The sequence below is a fragment of the Halictus rubicundus genome, chromosome 10 (assembly GCF_050948215.1).
Source record: "Halictus rubicundus isolate RS-2024b chromosome 10, iyHalRubi1_principal, whole genome shotgun sequence".
Classification (NCBI taxonomy): Eukaryota; Metazoa; Arthropoda; class Insecta; order Hymenoptera; family Halictidae; genus Halictus; species Halictus rubicundus.
The window spans coordinates 8,343,396-8,364,633 of NC_135158.1; the positions used below are offsets into that span (position 1 = coordinate 8,343,396).

Sequence of the window (21,238 nt, forward strand, 5' to 3'; positions counted from 1 at the left end):
TTCGGCTTCGTTAGTCTTTCAAAATCTCAAGGAGCCCTTCAATTAATCTTAATCCATTGAACCCACACAGAGGAGACGAATGTCTATTCAGTTGCTGTTTCCCTCCGACAAGCAGCATCCCGTTCAAAGGGAGCAAACAAGATAAGAAAAAAATTGAGATAGAAAGTTGCTTTCAGTGAGGAGCTGTTCGAGAAAAAGAGTCCTGTGTAATCCTTGGCAGTCTCGGCACACACAAAGTGACCAAATCGTGTTTAAAGTTCCGTTTAATGCTCCGTTCTCGCCCCCTCCCCTTCCCACCCTACAAACGAAAACATTCGTCTTTATCTTTCAAGGGGGTCCGCGGAGAGCTGAAAGAAGACAACGCCGTGACCGGTGCTCAAAAGGAAGAAAGAAGCTAGGGGAATAATAACGGAATGTTTACCTTGCCTTCCACCCCCTGGCCCCCATGCCCCCACACCCACCCTCCCGAATTCTCTCCCTTATTACGATTCGCCACGGGATCCATTTTTGCGGAGCCAAGAAGCTTCGCCCCGTTTCAATGTTCAAAGCGTCTGCAGCCGTCTCGACGAGCACTTTGCTCAGGGGGATAGGATCGATATCGGAGACGTCGACAAGAAATATGGAAATCCGTCGGGGCTAGACGGTGGCAAGAAATAATGTAAATTCGATCTCTCTCCGCTCCGCGAGCATGAAAGCAGACCTCCAGCCTAAGACCCTTAATTTCGCGTGCAAATGCACCCCGTCGAATGCGAACGGCCCTGTCCCGGGCACCGGGTGTCGTCGTTTATGTCGCCTCAACGCCACTGATTCTAGCTGCCGAACACACCTTGAAAAGATCTCCTTCGACATCCGGAGATCCTGAGATCCCTTCGTCCTGAAACTTCGCAGAATTCGTTCTACGTATACCCGAACGAAATGAGAAACGATGCTTGCGAGACTACGCCAATGCTGTGAAATTATACTACAGTGATTTCTCTATATATGTCGTCAAAGCCTGGATGATAAACGTCGCCGGAATTATCCCCACTACCGCCGGGTATACCCCGGGAACGGCCACGAAGCTCGAGAGGCCTCGGACGCCGAAGAGTGTAAACATAACACGGCTCGGGTATGGCTCCTGGACGATACAAGACGCTGGCAAGACCCGTGTTGTTGACACGTATCGAGAATTCACTGTATTTCGCTCGGTCTCATTCTTCGTTATCGGCTTCGGCCAATAATGATAATGTGTGCGATGGTAGGCTAGTGAATTCTCGTTACGAGTCAGTTGCGCCGTTCTGGTGACTGACTCTTAGACGAAATCTGAGGTTGTCGCCGAGCGTCGCATTTGAACTACACTAAGAGTCATATATCCGTCTACAAGTCATAAAAGCCCTATGACTACTAAGCGATAGCGTTGCAATGTTGCACGTACCTCACCGCGGTGGTGTGGGTAGTTCCACTGACTCGAAATTGTAAGGTTGGTACCGACTCGTAATGAGAATTCACTGTAGTGAGATCGTAGAAAAAAAAACAGTGTAGCACGTTTTTGAAACATACCGTGTGTTTTTGCTAGAAAGTGTCGTTGGTAGATTCTGGAAGTTTCCCCGACGGAATTCGGGGCCGGCGTTTAGGGCCCGGTGGGAGGAAATGATTCCCGCTGGCGTGTCAACGAGAGCGTCGAGTGAACGCAACAGTTATTTCACGAAGGGAAACAGTGTAAGGCTCACGGAAGCGAGGCTAAATGGGGGGATGAAGCATCCTCCGGATCCGACACAACACGAGGGTGCACCGACACGCGTGCAGGCGCGCGTGTTACACGGGTGTATCATCACCGTGTTCGGTCGGTGACCAGTGCGTGACGGGAATGACACGACGGACCTGTTCGACCACGGTGTGCGCTGGTGGTGGTAGTGGTGGTGGTGATGGTGGTGACTCGCGTGCGCGGGACCCTATCGCATGACCAACCGTTCCTTGCCAACACGTGACTGCAATCGGCATCAATTATCGCGTGCGGCTGCAGCACTCGTTGACCCGAAACGCGTGTTTCCATCGATTTTTAGCCGGCAACGGGCTCGTTTCACCCCTAAATTGGATTTTGGGCGTGCCCCTCGCTCTATGTATCACTAAACACGCCCGTCTCGCTGAAAACTACGCCGCAGATTGAAAGGTTTTCAGCAATGAGGAACCAACACTTTGTACACACAATGTACGACGTGTTCGGCTACGGTGCCAACCCAACCAATTGATCAGATAACAATTAACACCAGAACTACCAAGCACTAAATGCAACTGGCATACATTGCCCTATAAGAACAACAAAATTGCATTCGAAGTTTATCGAACAATTTTCTCATGGAAACAATGATATTCCTAAAAGAAAAAATTAGGAGCTACTCCTGCAGAGTAACCGTTAGCACAAGAATGAATTTATGATGCCAATGGACCAGTGAAACGCGCGAAGCCTGCCTCGCAAAGTGATACAACCATTGAAAACAGAGCAGACCAGGCTTTTCTCAGACAGAAATGGTATCTACGTTCCGCGGGGCACTCTTTTCAAGTATCGAGCAACAAACGGTTCTAAAAAAGAAAAAAGAAAAGTTTCTCTAAAAACTGGCTGCAACGCTAAGTGTTCCAGGGGATTCCCTCAGCGGCGCGTAATGCGCTAATAAACTCGGCAAACCCATAAACAGAACTCTCGAGCCTTTCCCGGCACCATGACCATCTTCGTTCGGAGAAAATGGTGCACAATGTTCTGAAAGAGAAAGAGTTCGAGAAGAGCGGTGCTGTATCGGAACACCGATGTCGCTTCGCAACTATTATGATACCCCTTCTCTTTAATCGCCGGTCTCGAAGCTCTCTTTATGGCCCCGTTTGGTTTATTACCGCGGCGTATCGTTACCCTCTACGAGCATGGGCGACACGAATCGGATATCAAGGTCGACAATTAAACAGCTATTCAGCGTGTCGGGCTGTTGAGATTCTTTTGCAGGATCGGCGATGACATGGTCGGACACGTGTGTCAGCAAACGGTGTGTGTCCGACAAGTGTTGCGAGTGTTGTGACCGCCGCGTGATGACTGAGGAGCCGTGACAGTGCCAATCGTCACGCTACGGTGTAACAGAGTCACGTGGGTGGAAAATAATAGCTATTTATATCGGCGTTATCGCCCACCGCTCGCTTCCGGTTCGGACTCTCAACGTTTCTCTTCTCTCTCTCTCTCTCTCTCTCTCTCTCTCTCTCTCTCTCTCTCTCTCTCTCTCTCTCTCTCTCTCTCTCTCTCTCTCTCTCTCTCTCTCTCTCTCTTCATTTCATTTCTCTTTTGTCTCTCACTGTTCGTCCGACTCTTCCGCTTCACGTTTCGCTTTCCTCCACGGCCGGCTCGTGCCCAAACAGAGATAAGGCAGGTCCGATTCCGTCGGAGATGTATGACCACAATCATTGATACCGTGTCGATGTCACGTCGTGATAACTGTGCTTTTGACCGCGCTGCCGCCACCGAGAACGTCATCACCGTTCGGTGAATCAGAACGCGACATCATCGACCAACTGCACCGCCCGCACTCTTTATCTTGCGTGCACAAACCACTAGGTTACCGCCTGGTGATGCGCCGACGGACTACTTTCGCGAATGACAACTAATAGGCGTGGACGGCATTGATAATTCGGTGTACTGTTGCGGTTGTGCCTTTCGGGAACTGTTATTCTTTTGTTCTCGTTTTCTCCAGACATTTGGACGCGATTCGGTAGGAATTTCTGTTAGCTATACAGGGTCATCCGTTTTTAAACGGCCAAACGTCAACCAGCTATAGAGGACCCCAAATGAAACAACTTTCACCCCTAACCCTTTTTTCGATTCGAAGTTATTTCATTCAGTCTCCACGGCGTGCCCCATGTAAAAAAACCAAGATCCAAAGGTCATACAAAAAAGTTGACTGAATAAAAAAGATGCCCCTATTTATTTTAAACCAAACAAAGGAAAAATCATCAAGATACATAATTGCAGTCCTAATATATTTAATCTTAAGTGAACGCAAAAAATGACGGGTTTTTGCAATTATCTAAAAATCAAGACCGAATCAAAAAAAGTGTTAGGGGTGAAAGTTGTTTCATTTGGGGTCCTCTATAGCTGGTTGACGTTTGGCCGTTTAAAAACGGATGACCCTGTATATTTACTAGCTAATATGCAATTTACTAAAAAATGGTCCGATTAATTTGATACACTTCGCTTTGGAACGCTACGTGAACGGAGTCGCGAAATTTCATCGTACTCCGATGTCTATTAAAAATAAAAATCTAAAGACAACAGTGAGTGTAATTCGAAAGATAAAGGCGATTGTACTTCTACGAAAAATCCAATGAAAATGAAGAATATTACACGGTGTAGGTAAACTGAATGGGCATCAACGGGGTCGCTTAATTTGATCGTAGGTGGCTGACAACCCCCGCTTTCCGCCCCTTTTATCCCTTAAAACCATTCATATAACAGAATCGAATTATTCGATGAAAGGAACGTTCGAGGCGGTAAACAGTCCATTCTTCATTGTTCGTGAAGTGCATCAGCGTTCCTGTAATCACGCCTGTGAAATTAATACGTGAATTGGTCGGTCACCCATGGGGGAGCCCCGGGGGTTTTGCACCCCCTGTTTTCCACCCCACGGTGTGCAACAGAAAAGAAGCTTACACCGTATCACGCCGCTTTATCCGCACTTCACCCTCTGCTACCCAGCTCGATATTGCCGGTAATATTCGACGGGGGGAGATGAAAACTGGCTGGGCTGAAATTTTGCTACTTCCAACCTCTACGTACATACATATGCACATGCCTAACGGTAACGTACACGGTCCCAGGCAAATAATATAGTGTACGTGCTCGGAATGGGGACGTGTATCAAGAATGTATACTCGCTGCAGGCCGTGCATCCCCTATTTTCCTGTCGGCGTTTCCGTGGGTAGATTTATCAATTAAAGTGCTTCCTGCGGACCGGAAGAGAATTCGCATTTCTCCTGTTCCCCAAAAACGTTTCATTTACCCGTCGACTGCGAAGCCAAATTACTCAATGGCAAACCGAACACATAAAGTGTTCTCTAATTACGAAATATTTGTAATGCTTGCAGATTATTCTACTCGTAAAAGAGTTGTTCCAGTGGGTCGGTAGTCAACCAGCTTAAGCGTTGTTATCATTGGACTGTGAGATGTATGCTAAAATAAATCGTTTGGTGTTAATATACACGATTTTCTGAATGTTTTACACGAAGCTGTGGAGTGAGGAACGAGGCTAATTGTCCCCATAAAATATGTGAGTGCTGCTCGTTATATATTCCTTATATTCAAACAATTAACTTCGAGGAAGGCTGACCACTAAGCAGAGGCAAATTTGCCTTGTCGAAAGAATCATTTCAGATAGAACCCATCTAAAAAATCTGTTTAGAATAGAGGAAATCGTAAGGCAACGCGCAGGTTGTACAAGCAAACGCGTTCACGTAACAGGATATTCTAATAATTTCCTGACAAGCTGGCAGGCAACATTTTTCAGTCGAAGCTTACATAAACGATTTTTCCATCCGCGGAGTGTGCCAAGAAAACTCGTTCGCCTAACTCGAGAACACCCTGTAAAACCACAATTTGAGCCGGGCCACGTAATCCCGGCCGCGTAAATACAATTACACGGCGGAAGGACCAAATCCGCAGGAATCGAACTCGCTCGGGTAGCATTGCGCAACGGAAATTTATTTATCGCGACAAACAGCGAGGCTCCGCTTCCATTGTTTCGATTCGTCCGAAGCGTCGTGTCGCGCGGAATTATGTCGAAGCAAGCTTCGACAAGCCAGGAAACCGCGGATCCGGCCGCGAAGAGGCGTAGCCCGTTGCTTAGTGGCAAAACGAGGAATTGGTGCACGCGAAAGAAGCTAAACGAGGAGGACAAGGTGATCAGGTTCCGATGTGACTTTCCCTCGACGCAGGTTAGGGTGATGCTGGCGAGAGGATGGATCCAGGTAATGGAATGTCCCTTATTCATGCGAAGCGACCTTAACGAGACGATCCGTGGCCAGAGGGTGGGAAACGGGTCTCGAAGATCCCCTTGAGGCCTCCCTGTCGAACAAAACCGTGTTAAAAGCTGCCCGGTTATCCTCCACGGTGGGACCTGGGCCACGATTATGCGAAAATCCGCATTGTCTCCCGCCGAACAACGGGAACCTTGATCCTAGATTGTGAATAGAGTGCAGCCACCGCCGCCCCGGGTAAAGGTGGGAAAAACGGGTCTCATTTCAATGATGGAAATTCCCATTTTGTAGGGGTTGGCTTTCGGCTACCTGAAGTTGTCCACACTCGGACACTTATCCTTATCGGACACTGAATCTTCTCGCAGTGATTCGCGAAAGTGGAAATTCGATGGGCATTTTTACATTTGGTCAATATTCATGTATCTTCAAACATTTTCCAAGAACAACAAACATCACGGTGCCACCCTTCAGGTGTATCCAGTTTGTTCAAATTAAATTGTATTAAAACACTTCTTCTTCTTCTTCTTCTTCTTCTTCGTAATTGTTAGCTTCTACGATACCGCGTTCCCCGTGTCTCGAACGATTGCTGACCACATTTTAATCAAATTTCGGAAGCTATTCTCCCACATGAATGTTCGATGGCATCGTTGGCAGCTGAAATATTGATCCCATTCCCGTGCCTTTATACCTCATAAATATGCCAGGGCAGCATCTAGTAATCCAGCCGGCTCCCCAACAAATTGCCCGATATTCGAGCTAGATGTATCTCGCCACGGTTTCGCAATCGCGACTATTCCTAATCGAATCAACAATGAATAACAGTGTTCATCGAGAACGATTTTACAAGATCACCGACCCGAACAACCTGACCTGGAATCTATGGTGGTGCGAGACGAACGACGCTCGCCAGGCCCTCGACGTGAAATTGATGCCCCATCAGAAGATCCCTCACTTCCGGAACCATTACGAGCTGACGCGTAAGAACTACCTCTACCGAAACCTGACGCGCTACAAGAAGTTGCTGGCCAAGTCGAAGAAGATCGCGGAAGCGGAATTGTGCGACTCGATGCCGCTCACCTTCGAGCTGCCGAACGATTATTTGCTGTTCGCCGAGCACTACCATCAGCAGCCAGGTGCCACGTGGATCGTGAAGCCGGCGGGAAGGTCGCAGGGCAGAGGAATCTTCCTGTTCAGGAAGCTGAAGGACCTGGCCGACTGGAGGGCCAAAGAGTTCAACTATCAACAGCTGGAGACCCCTGTAGAGACCTTCATCGTGCAGAAATATGTCGAGAACCCTTATCTCCTGGCAGGTTCGAAGCAAAGTCTTCTCAAATCGCTAGTACGTGGCCAGGACCTCGAAAGGTACTTCGCTTTAATTGAAATCGGTGTTCGGAGATGTTGTCGCTGCTTGGAGGGGTTACTAGACTGCGGGATTTTTATGCAAAATAAAAATCATCATTGCTGATCCTTCGATCAAACAAATTTTTAAGGTCTCCGATTGCGACCGTCTCGCAGGCACAAATGGCAAAAGCTTCTTTCTCCATCCACGCCAACAATTAAACTGCCTCGAACGAAAGTTTATTTTCCGAGGTTTCTGTCACGTATCAGCGATTCGAGATCCAACGCGGGGCTTCGTGTAGACGCTTATCGCCCCGAAGAATGCCAGTGTTACGGGGGGGCGAACGACGCTTCAATGCCCCCGAAAGCTTCGGTCGAGGCTGAAATCCGCGGGGCTTTTGTGGCGCGCGACGCCGAAAGAAGAGAAAGAGCTGAATGTCGAACGATTCAAAGGCACTTTCTTCGGTTGTTCACGGTGTTCTCGGGGGTTGCGGATGCTCCGCGACGCGTTATCGGCCGTTCCTCCGCGTGCAAGCGTGCCGAAATTTTGTAAACGTTCCTGGTTGCAGGGAGGAAGTTCGATCTCCGTATTTACGGCCTGGTGACCTCGTTCCACCCTCTGAAGGTCTGGCTGGCCAGGGAGGGCTTCGCACGATTATCCACGGAGCTGTTCGATCTGGAGAAGATCGACGACAACAGGGTGCATCTGACCAACATGGCGATACAGCTGAAGACCGATGGGGATGAGGAGAAGGAGGAGCTGAAGAAAGGGTGCAAGTGGGCGTTGGTTAAGGTCAGGGAGTATCTAACCGCCCGGCATGGAGTCGATGCCGTTGAAGCCCTGTTTCAACGTATCGCGGGTCAGTTCCGTTCAGGATGCTCATACAAAGTTGCTTACCGTTACATTAATGTCGAATGTCGATCCTCTTCGTGTCTAGCTTTCTTTATTTAATCGTTTGCAATTCGAACGACACTGTTGAAGTTAACTCCTCTGGGACGTGTACCGACTACGAGAAATATTTAAAAATTGACTAGACAGAAAAGTGCAATTTAAAAGACTTCGGGATTAACATCAATACGTAATTAATTGTAACATCAATATGTATAACCTCGATCATGCAAAAGCAAGCTGACAATCCATCTTCGAACGGTTAAACAGGGTATTAAGCGTTATTGTTTTCAAATTTTGTGTAAAACAGAGACTTGAGAAAATATTATACACGTTTAATCGTTCGTTTGTTCGTGGCAGCTGGCTCTGTCTCTCCTGTCGACTGGCGCTGATAAATCCTGTTCCTTTTCTGTGTTTATTACACCATTAAACGCGTTACGTACACGGGAGCAAAGCTAGCATGTCCGCTATTGTGCTTAGCCTTGAAGTCACGTTCCACGTTGCGTCTACCCGTCATTCCCCGCAGCCTGCTTTGAAATCCACTCGAAATGGAATTTCTTAACCGTGATCCACCCTTGGAAGACCACTTCCAACCCTCGCGCGATGGGGCAGAAACTCCGTTACCTACCGACTGACTCGAGCGTAGAACATCCTCAAGTTTCATTTTTATTTCTACGACCCTCCCTCGCGAAATAAAGCGTAAAATGATATCTACAAAGGACGTAGCAAATGTGTGTGTGTGTGTGTGTGTGCGTATCAGGTGTGTACCGTTTTATATTTCAGTATAAGGAAACAAATTGATATTTCTCAACGTTTCATAAGATCTCTCCGTTCCGACTTAATCGCACGATACAGCCAGTCGCGCCGAGATAAGATTCAACAACGGCATTTTTCTCGTCGGACGAACATAAATCGTTAAACCCGCGAATCATCAAGTTTTCAATTACTCTGTCGCAACCAGCGTATCGTGGACATGTGCGGTGAGCATATGTCCTCGCTGTTCCCTAGGTATCTTCTCCAAGAAAACGTTTCCACGAGACGGGTCGGTGAAGTTAAAACCGAGCACATCCTTGAGAAATGTAACTTCAACCGTGTCACGCTCGAGTAACTAGGGGAGAATGGGATCTCTTTTTCTTTTTTAATGTTAATTGCGCTTTAAAAATAAGTATAATTGATGTAGGCACGGTAATCGGCTCCCTTACTCATTTTTATACCGCGAAACAACGTTTGCAGGCGTGATAATGGCCAGTCTGTTGGCGGTGCAGACGGTAATCATGCCAGGGAAGAACTCCTTCGAGCTGTACGGCTACGATATACTTCTCGACGAGGATCTGAAGCCGTGGTTGCTCGAGGTGAACGCGTCCCCGGCTCTAACCGGCACGGACAGCGAGGATTGCCGGCTGAAGTTCGATCTGGTCGACGACACCTTGAACGTGCTCGACCTCGAGGGCCGTTTCTCCGGTCTCGAGACCAGAATCGGCGGGTTCGATCTACTGTGGAACGACGGCCCGGTCTGGACCACTTGTCCTAATCCCTCGATCTGCGGCGAGTCGACCAACGACGCCAGAAAGCTCAACATTTTCCTCGGCGCACGGAACAACCGTGTCGAACAGTTACGTCAGCTGCGCGATTGTTTGAACGGAAGACGCAATAAAGCGCACAGTGGCTGAGGAGGCTGGTAACTGAAACGAACGAGCTGCGTTTAAACCGTTCTTTAAGCCGCGTCGCTCCCCGACAGATCCTGTGCACCGTGCTTCTGCTGATAAACGTTGCTCTAATGCGCAGGCCGGGCCGGTTAATCGAGCACGCTTCACTCGCCCTTTCCTAGCAAATACGGGGAAAGAAAAGCTCCGAAAAGTTCCTTTCGTTGTAGTGTACCTCTTCATATTGTCTGCATAAACGAGTGCTGATTTAAAACATATATTCTAAATTATTCAGGCTGTTCCCAAAAATGTTGTATTTCCTTGAGCAGGCTGATTCCTAAGATCATTTGAAACAACTTTTTCCTTTACGAAAATGTTCCCAGCGGCTTCGTTCAGGAGATATTAACGAAAACCACGGACCAATCAGAGCGCGGCTACAGTAGACGGATTCCGGCTCGGCCAATGCCAACGCCACGCTCAGCGGGACCTGTCGCCGAACCGAAACCCGACCGCTATAGCCGCGCTCCGATTGGTCCCTGTTTTTCGTCAATAACTCCTGAACAAAACCGCGGAGCACGTTCTCGTAAAGGAGAAAGTTATTTCAAATGATCTCAGGAATCGTCTTTTCAAGGAAATACAACATTTTTCGGACACGTTCTATAGCGAAGCGATTACAATTTTATTGAACGCAATAGAAAATGTTGCGTATCAAGGTATTAAAGCTAAGTCAAAGCAATCATTGTGTAACCATGCTCTTCTGATACACTCGAAGCTAATAAACATGTCGCTGCGGCCATCCAGCGAGGTCCCCAATCGAAGAGACAACACTCCTTTTAATTCAACTCGATCGAACGGCGTGCGTCGCGCCACCAGCGAAGTATTCCAAGCATTAATAAATCAGTCTAGCAATTGAGCGTTAGACCATCGAGGTCTCGGGATCGCCGAGGCCAAAGACGGGCGCATCCTAGACAATGAACTTGAACGGTTCGTATACACGTAACGGGTCGCGGCGGAAACACAAAGCAAGAAAACGCCGGGCAGGTCAGGCTAGGAGCGTGGCGTACCCGCGAGCCGTCGATTTCCACGAAATTCGCGTTTGCAGATCGGAAAAATTGGGTTCACGGAAGTGGAACGAATTCGCAGGCGTATGATTGCGCCGCGCCGTGTGCACACGCGACTGCATGCACGCCGGTGTTGGACCCCGTATGAATATGCATACACGCTTATGCGCGCGAGCCGAGCAAATTCGTGCTCGTTAGTTTCAGCCAGTTGGTGGCAAAGCCGCTCTGTTGCCACGTTGCCGCAATGAAATTAAATCGGACAGGTGAAACGAGATTTCGATTGCTCGCCGGTGGCTGCATTGCGGCCGATAGATCCGCGGCGAAAGACAAGAAAAACCGGAGAAAACTGCGATGCCGCGAACGATATTACAGGTCGTAACTTCCCATTACGATTACGATCCATAGTATCCCCACCCTGGTCGCGATGGGCGACCATAGAGAGCAGCTGACACGATTTTGCAATTATGCTCTCCCCTTTTTGCTTCGTCTCCCGTTTCTTTCGCTTTGGCTCTTGATAGTCTACGGAAATGATTGGATGACCTGTGAACAAGCTGCATGTCTTTCAGCAATTAGTATTTAACACCCTGGGAGGGCGGATTATTCTTATCAATTTTCTGTAACATATTTTTCAAGGCACTTCTTGTGGACACGTTTATCTTTCTGGCGTCCCTGATGCAGCAGCTGATCGTTTAATTAATTCACTAGAAACCGGGATCAAAATTTGATTTTTCTGTAGGAAGGGTAATCATCCGAGTATTATTTCTGTAAGAAGGCTGTCGTAAGTAGGTTGCATTAAAAATCTGGGATTAAATGAAAAATTATTAATTGAGCCATTGAGTCATAGAAGCTTCGAACTACCTCAGAATAATAATCAGAATGCTGATCAATAGATCCCCGCTTTGCTACTTAACTTTTTACACAAGACGCCGCGAAGGGTTGATCGCGTTCGCAATCAATATTCTACAGCTTTCACCCGGTCTCATCAAAGTTTCACGCAACGGGACCGCTGCGTAGGTAATATTTCATCGAATTCGCCAATTTCTGTATGAACTTAGAATATTATCGGTCGATCGGTTGATCCAATTCTTCTCGTTTGAACGCGGCTCTCCCGACGATACGTGCACGGAGCTCGTAAATTTCCTCGAGTTCCGGGCCCGGCATATGTTCCGACCACTTACCGCGCGCTTTATTTTCCGTTATTACGACGATAAAGAAATTCCGAAGTAACAGTGTTCCGCAGGCCGGTGAATTTTTCGTTTCGGGGCTCCGGGGCTCTCTCGCCGAGGCGAAGTTAAATCCTGCGAAACCGTGTCGCGAGCACGAAAGAATAGCGAGAAGGGGAGAGCCGGTGCACTCTCGCTTTTACGCGGACTTCTCTCCTCTCCTCTCTTTTCCTCGTCGTTTTCTCGTCTCTTTTACTCCCGTGGAGGGAAAAGCGAGAGGGGGGAGGCTAAATTTAGCGAAACAGCCGTATAACTTCGTAAGCGACCTCGTATTATCCTGATTCTTCCAGGCAAGAGCGAGTAAACTCGTTAAAATGTTACTTCACGATTGTCATTTCCTCTACACCCCCGGCCGCCGTGCCACTAACTCTTCTTTTTTACGCGAGCTCGGTTGCCGGCCGCTCGCGCGAGGTCTTTACAGGTCGTTGCGATACCAGCATAAAAATTGCGACGAGCATCCCACGGCAAAAATAAGATGTTCGAAATAATGGAAAACGCGGTAGCCGGACTGTTTATGCGATTATCAATTCGTACGGAGACGCTGCAGCAAGACGTTACTGACTACCCTCTTCGAGTTTCATCCCTTGCGTTCTGTTCGAATGAATTTTTGCATCTTTCACATCGTACTTCGCGAACGAAATTGAACTGCTACCTGGTGTCTGTGAAAGAGAATTTTATCAAATTTCACAACGTTCTCGGACGACGAAGAATTCCAATATGGCGTAAGGGGTTGGACACGAAAAAAGTGTTGCCGTTGGTTTAGACGTTTCTACGAGAGAATTATAACCAGACTGTGGACTTTTGTGCGAACTAAAAATTGCCTACATTAATTGCAAGATGTAGCAACATTTATTTCTGTTTGTAATCATTTTAATCAGTTAAAAGTATATGTTCTTACCGTCTTGGGTTTCTCTAATAACTAACACTGAAATTTTGTTTTGTGTGTAACATTAATCCAAGCATGATGGTTGGAAAATGCAAATTTGCACAGTTTTCATACGTTCATCATGGTGCCGTTGGATATTCGTATGTGTTCGTCTATTCTCTCTCTGTGTGTGTAAGTATGCTTTCGCGTTAATATTCCGTTTCCACCGATGATTTTAATTTCCAACGAGACTCCGACGCCGAATGTTGGTTACCGATGAAAAATTGTTTCGATTGGACACGAAAGTACTTTTCCCGGCGGCCCCGCCGCGTATCAAAATGGCAGCCCGCCGGGATAGATGAACCGTGAGCTGCATCGAACGTGTTCATCGACGTTTCCGATAACGTATATACACGAGACCGCATCTACGACTGCGGAGAATCCTGTGACACGAGCACAGGAATCCTATGAATCCGGTATTCCGGTCCTGTGATCTTGTTATCCGAGGATTCAGTTTGTCGGAAACGGAAGCGCAGCCGAGATTGAAAAATCGGATATATTTAACTGTCATCTGGCCGAAACGTATCGAATATAAATTGCCCGTTCTCCGTTAAAAACGCCATTTATAACCATTCATAACACCGTAATATAATGTTACAAAGCATACTTCTCCCAAAGCTTTGAAAAACGAGAAAATAAAGAACAGTAATCACGAATTTGGAATCATTTGCAAAGTAACCTCAATATCAAACGGCAGAAATAAAATATAGATTTGTTTCATTTAACGGGACGTTGACTATAGTTCTGATAATAGAGACCTTCTCTTCGTAGCAGAGTTGAATATTCGAGATCACAATTTCACGCTTGGCCATACAAGGGGAAAGGAAGATGGCGGCCACGCTGGTATAGAACGTCAAATAATCCTTTGTCGCGGAATATAGATGATCGACGCAGTGCGCAAAAATAATGAATGATTAAACGGTAATTGGAGCGCCTAAAGAAGAACGGCAACGTACATACGTCCCGGCAGGCTGTTTGACATCGATAATTCGATTGCCAATTAAAGCTCAATTATTGCCGTTTGCGCGTAGCAACGGCCGCTTAATCACATAATGAAACGTATGGATTATTGAACGATTGCCAATTACAGTAATTTTACCCGGGGACAGAAACACGCATCGGGGAAACGCGGCGTGCACTTTGCGAGGCTCGCGAGACAACTTTCGGAAGGTTCAATTTTGCGTTTATATCGAGCCGCGGCTATTGTTAGCTCACGCGCTAGCCACGATAAATAATCTGCATTAGAGTAACCACGGTTCAATCCAAATCGATATAATTTACGTTCGAGTGCGGCTAATTTTGTGCTCAAAGTGCACACCAGATACAGCCAGTTTTATATTTAACCGTCGAGATCCCAGGCTTGATCGACCACTTGCATATTTCGGGGTGATCGGATTGCCGCTTACGCCGTTGTTTATTAAAACTTTGCCGTTTGTTTTCCAACATATTATAATAAGTCGTTGTTTCGATTTCGTTCGATCCTAATTCGCAAATTTCGAACGTCGCGCGAAGTTCTTCCCGCTTCAGAACTTTTAACGAGTTTCCGTCATCTAATTTTTAGCATCCGATCAGAAAATATTCTTCGATGTCCAACTTCGGAACATTGTCGGGACTGATTATCAATTTACAATCTGCAAGTTCTATCGTCGAACACACAATTTCGAACTTTCGAGCCGCGCGTTCCAATTTCCCGCTCGCGATTATTAATTGTCGACGATCAACGCGAGAACTTTCAACCTTTTCATTTCTACCTCGCGATTCCCGATTTTCGAAAACCATCGAGCACACGCTCGTTCCTCGATTTTCAACTGGCTCGAAAACACGCGAAAGCTTTCAAACCCTTTTACCCCGGTGTCCGATCAACGATTAAAACCCGGTATCTACAGATTATGATATCGCGAATCGTACAGACATCATCGACGTCGCGAAGTTAAAGGCGATTGTGTGTTCGAACAAAAAGCCGCGAGTGAACTCTGACATTCAGATGAAACACGCACAAAAACCGCGGGGGAAAGGAATTGATCGGGGCAATTTGTACGTGTTCCGGTGCAACGACTTTCACTTTAAGTAAAAGGCCGGTCGCCTTTATAATTTTGCACCGGCTCGATGCAACGTGCGTAACATGTAACCGCTGCTATTTTTATGGTTACGCAACGCACCGGCTATTCAATGAACTGTGAATTCCCCGGCGGGGGCTAATCATTATAAATACGCGTCTCCGTGTTTCGACTTGTAAATTAATCAATCTTCCCTGGACCGGGAGGGGCACAGGTGTTCACGGCTTCGTGGGCTCGTTCATTATTCACATTCCCGACGCTTGGGACAATTGGGGAGCTCGCGTTGCCATAAGGGAATCGATTCCAGGGAAAAATTAAATCTGTCCATCTTTGCGTCAGCGATAGAAATGCTTCTTACCAAAAATCACAATCTTAACTCGGCTTGTTTCAGTCTAATTTGTCAAAGATTAATGGGAAGATAAATTGCGTCGTGTTTCGTGTCGTTTTAATAAAAAAAATGTCACGAATATGTTAGCAAAACTTTCCTAAAGAAATGATTAAAGGCAAACAAGTATTGTCTCCGGATTGTCACTGGTTTCTCACCGTCTCACCGATAAGAAAAATGCCAGTTTAGTGATTTCTCTATACATGTCGTCAAGGCCTGGATGATAAATGTCGCGGAATACCCCGTGGGCCTCGGAGGACTGTAAACATAACACGGCTCGAGTATGTCTCCTGGACGATACACGACGCTGGCAAGACCCGTGTTGTAGGCATGTATCGAGGCATTAGTATGTTCTGGACTCTGGATCATGATTATGATCGCGTCATTGAGCAAGGACGGACTTCTTTGAAGAATTGCGGACAATATTTCTGTCGCTTGGTAAATGATAGCGGCCGCCATAGAAGTAACTACTCCAGTTGAAATTCCGCAGTTTATGACGTCGTCAATGAAAGGCTAGGTAGATCAGGATCGCGAATGATTATCCGAGAATTTTTCCTAGGCCGATCGGACTAGCTTTGACGAGTGCGCGCAGCGGAGCGGATCGTTCTGCGAGTTTCTTCGCGCGCAAAGGTGACCTAAGCACAGGTAATTCGAAAGTAAAGCTCGGTCCACAGAGTCCTCTGCTAGAGCATCGCCATAGGGTATACCCTGCTCCGTCTGCTCCCACTCTTTACCCGGCAGCGACGAGGGTTGGCCTTAACGTCCTTAACCCATTTCCCGGCAGCGTTACGTTAACGCAACATAATGGTTTAGCTTCCTCTCCCCCTCTCGCTCTTTCACTCACTCTTTCCCTCTTTTCTCTCTCTCTCTCCCTCTCCCTCTTCGTCGCTTCCGCGCCGTGCTCTCCAGCCCCGCGTCATTCGTTAAACCGCAACGGAACGTTAACGATGCCCTCTTTCCCCGATAAAGTGGTGCCTACGTCGCGCTGATCCTTAATTAATACTTTTCCTCGCAGCCTCATTATCACGTTCGATCGTTCGGCAGACATAAAAGCCGGTTGACAGAACCGTCTCCGAGGGGCACTGGGGGAAATCCATTTGGCCAGCCGCGATCCGCTTATTATCGCGTTTCCGGTTTGCCTCGCAATAGCGCGGTAAGTAGCGGGGATACGAACGCGCAACTATGTTTGGCATTGATCGGTTATACTGCTTTTGAAATTTATTCTGGAGAACTGTCCCGAAAAAATGTCTTAGTTTTGCGTACTCGAGCAAATTCTGTTGCACGCAGTCTGAGAATCGCTTGTACTTGAATAAAATGCAAAGAAGAATAGACGTTTTGAAAGTTCAAGACCAGAATGCCTTCTTAAGTTGAGCGTTAAGTTGAGAATGCATTTTAAGTTGAGGACGCTCGCGGCGGTCTCTAGGAGATTGAGCCGCTTTAAATCAGACTTTATCGCCCGTTCTAAAAGTGGTAGATCGGACCCATTTGTGCAGCTGATTGCGCCCGATTAATAGAATAAAAATGGATTTATGGTAAGACCTTCAATTTCCACAGAAATGCAGAAGTGGTAAAGCTGGCGCCGTCTAAATCTTATGGTCCGTGTTCGCGAACTCGGCAGCAAAATTTCGTAGAATGTTAGGCAGGATCGCGCGAGCGTGTGTTTCAGCCGCGGAGCAAAGTGTTAGGATTTCAAATCGGAATAATACGCTCCGAGATCCGTCCGAGCTAGTCGCGTGTTTTCTGGTAGCATCGAAAAAGCCTTCCATTACTGGATGAAAAACACCATATAATCTCCCCTCAAATCGCCATCAATTAGACCCGATTACTCGTCGTCGAGGTCGTCGTTTAGCTTCGCAAGATTCATAGCGAAGCGTCCAGACAATGTCGCGAGATGAGCCGCACCTTACGGAGCCGTCGATTCTTATCGGTATGCATCGAGAAGGCTCGAGGTTGCTAAGAAGGGAGACGACGCCAAGAAGACAGTTATCGTCGCGCGATGTTCCCCCAGGTGCCAAAGTACCCTTCATCTTTCAGAGCCCACCGCGGATATAAGTATAAATCGTTTTCGATGGGCGGAATCGATGCTCTACTTTGGATAAGAAAATAAGACGGTCGAGTCGGTGGATCAAAGCGGGAGGATGGGGAACGCTCTTCTGGCTCGAGGCATTCATCCTCTATTTCCCTGCACTCGTATTTTGGCGTTCAATCTCGTCCAAGAGAGGGTAAACCACTCAGGTGAAGAACGGACGTCGTCAAGCTGTTTGTTTCTTCCTTTATGAAAGTCACGGGCGAATTACTTTTCGGAACTTCACTGTACCGGACATTTCGTGCAACTGAATTATTCAAACCAGGAACGACTATCACGGGCAGCATAAAAACCGACGAATTTTGTTGTGGAAAAAATCATTCATTTTATGCATTTCTGATAAACACGAGTAGATGAAATTTGAGACAGTAAAAGGATTGAAAGAGTTTCAAAATATCGGTGTATTATTTAGAAAGTAATGAAAAAAAAATCACCAGTTTATTTGTGAACGAGTCACTAATTTTTTTCTGGAAAACGTGATTATAATGTACGAAAAAGAAAGTTAGGTGAAACATCCAGTGTCTGCTGGAGGTATTGCCAGAAAATCGGCGAGATCGGCAAAGAGGGGGGAATTTCAATTCGCGCGGCACAGTCTATTTTTGAAGTATCGCCGTCCATTTGCGAGTGATCTTGTACTCTTTTTATCTTCATTCTGTATAAGTCGCCTGAAAGCCAACGCGATTTTTCTGGGGCCGGGTAGAGAGGTTGTCGCGGAGTCCGCAAACGGCGTTATATCCCGACCCAAATTGGAATCGATTCAACCTCGTAAAGCAGCCATCGAGCTAACGCGAAAAGAAGGGCCGAAGATTCGAATTTATGTGCCGCGCCAGGTCAATCGTTTTTCTTCCGTAGCCGGTGAAAAACGGGGCTCTCCCTTCCTCCCTCCCTCCCTCCTGCCCTTTCTCCCTCTGCCTTTTCTTCCTGACGAGCGAGCCGAGATCAAGCGCCGGCCGGATATAAAGGCCGATTTTTCCGTGTTGCTTGGCAGGATTCGGTAACGGCCAACTTATCGCCACTTCTCTTCTTACGTTCTCGCGAGCTCTCCGATAAAAAGATAGCACGCGATACGTCATAAATTTTACTTTTAACGCGGCCTATCTAAATCTCCCGATCAAACGATAACGGTGTAGAAAAGTTGAAAAAGACGCCTGATCACCGCCAACCTAGTTCGTAATCAGAATTTCGATAAAAATGCTTGTGCATAAGCTGCAGATCCTTATGCAAATATCCATGTTTACATTGAAGCTTATGATAGCCATTAGAAGGGAGAAATAAATAATTCTTTGTGGCGAAAATAAAAGTTTTTGTCAATGTATCTTACTAATTTGCATATGCTGCGCTCCGCGATCATGAATTGTTAATGGAAAAATCAGGTTGGCGATCGCTTCTGGAAAAACGCGTTTTTCTCGATTCCCCTCGTCCCGGAATTTCATAGTTAATCGATGCTGCTTTCGTGCTGGGGCTTGGTTGTTTATTGAAGCGGGGCGGGCGCAAAATTGTACGTCGCGTTCGAAGTGGACAATATTTTCTGAACTTTTCTATTTTCCCCGTGGGGCCGTGTTTACTGGAAAATACACCGGCGAGCAACGTCCGCATAATGATCCTGTAAGACCCGGGCGCGCCCATTTCCTCGGCTACCGTGCTCGCAGACTTCTCGAGGATGTGCATAGTCAAGGAGTCAGCGAAATTAACGCTCCGTCCCCATAAGAGTCCCATCGGGCGAAACAATTTCCCACCTTTCTGATTCGCGTCACGCGTTTCGGCGAACGCGCAAATAAACCGGAACGGACCGTGTCAATATTCGAAAAACGAGCTGGGAAAATATGAACGAGAACGCAAACACACGCGTACACCGTGTGCCCGGAAAATCGAACGAATTACGTTTGAAATTTAAAAATTCGCTTCGGATATGAACGGCCCGTAATTGAAACGCTTTTAATTCAACATCCAGCGGCCGTGCATTAAGAAAAATACATGCAAAAGTAAAACGAGACGAGGTTTAATAAAATTTCCGCTCCGGCCCCGCGCACTGCCGGCAGCAGCGTGTATACAAGCACCGTTTTAATTTCCCTCCGCGAATCCGCACGCGAATGCATGAATTCTTCGCAGACCCTTGAAGCGTAAAAGTAGCACTTCGGCGCAACTATACAACAAGCAATTAATTCTCCGGGGCCCGTAATATATTCTCCGGATTTATTTCTCCCCCGTTTTTTCCTTAAAGGAAACGCCCGTTCGCTGCCTTGGGGGAGGTTAAGAACCCCGGGATTAACGGTTCCCTGTTGCGAAACAGGAATTCGCAGCTGCGCCCGCGTTATCGCGGAAAAGTGCCGCGCGATTACAGAACTGCTCGCTGAAATTTAACGGAATCTGTTGCACTGAAATTTCCACGACCCATCCCCACTTTTCCCCTAACCTAGCACTTCGAGTTCGGCGGCGCCTGATCTCAGTAGACTAGCAAGAAGAACGAAAATACTACAGGAAAGGAGACATACTTCAAAACGTAGTACCAATAGTTTGTTGAGATCGTTCCGATTAAAATGAGTCCAAACACGACGTAAATCGGACGAGTTTTATAGTCCATCGCTACACCCCCTCTCCATTTTCCAATTCCACAAAATAAGACCTGATTGATATGTGCTGGGTATCGGTATTCCACTCTACACCTTTTCCCTTTCCTTCCACCAATTGAAATCACCGCCCCAAGCTTAATTCGGTCCCGACTGCGGACACTTAAGTGTGCACTACACTCTATCAAGTCTACAAAAGTAGTCCGATTCACGTCGTGTTTGGGCTCGTTTTAATCAGAAGAATCTCGGCAATCCATTGATACCACATTTGAGAAGATAAGACAATACTGTATTTGGAATACTGTATTTGTCTTTATCGCACAGAATTTTTTTAAACAAAACTAGTAGATACATCGATCTCAAATTTTAGTGATGCTTTGGCAATCCTTAAGCGATACGAATAGAATGTTGTGTATGCCGCATAAGAAGAAGAAGAAGAGTGTTATAGCCCGGGCTGCGTTCATCTCGCTTCCGCTCGCCGAGTCTATTCTCTGACTTTGTCGAGCTGTGCTGGAGTAAATTCCACGAAAAGAAACGCTGCCCAGTAACGCAAGAATTATACTTCCGGATCCCAGACTGAAAATTTAAGTGAGCACTACTGTGCATTCCTCGCGCGCGTTATCGAACGTAGCCGCCGCCGTTCGACGCTCGGATCGGTTTTGTTTTCGCCGGTCGTTGCTATTCAAGGCGCAGATAAGGCGGTATTTACGCCCGTGATTCTTCACGTCTTGAGAGAGAGAGAGGGAGAGAGAGAGAGAGAGAGAGGTGTGTAGATCGACGAGAGAGAGCTCTCTCGTCACGCTCAGAATGCAGAGCAGCAAGGCGCGTCCCGTTGCGTTTTTCAGATGTCGTTCGCTCGCTATTCACGCCGGTCTCGTGCCAAACGGGGGAACAGACGGCGACAAGCAAGAAACAGAACGCTGCTACGTTTTGTTTCCTCTCTTTCCACCGTAAACCCCCCTTTCCTTCCGCTCCACCAACTGTTCCGCGAGAGATCTCTCTGCCTCCGGATGAAGAAACAGCTCGCAGACGCCCGGGGCGATGCTGCGAACCAGCACCCGCCTGCGAACCGTTTAATC

The 21,238-nt window shown here is 47.2% G+C and overlaps 2 protein-coding genes across 3 annotated transcripts in view; one reads left to right on the forward strand and one right to left on the reverse strand.

Annotated features, from left to right (window-relative positions):
* Positions 1 to 21,238, reverse strand: part of Efa6 (Exchange factor for Arf 6) — a 58,416-nt gene that overhangs the window by 28,683 nt on the left and 8,495 nt on the right. The gene's annotated exons all lie outside the window — the stretch shown is intronic.
* On the forward strand, positions 5,785 to 9,902 carry LOC143358143 (putative tubulin polyglutamylase TTLL9). Its single transcript, XM_076795060.1, has 4 exons — positions 5,785 to 5,976; positions 6,833 to 7,295; positions 7,893 to 8,183; positions 9,446 to 9,902. Exons 1-4 carry the CDS (start codon positions 5,785 to 5,787, stop codon positions 9,880 to 9,882), a joined length of 1,383 nt encoding a protein of 460 aa, XP_076651175.1. The 3' UTR covers positions 9,883 to 9,902.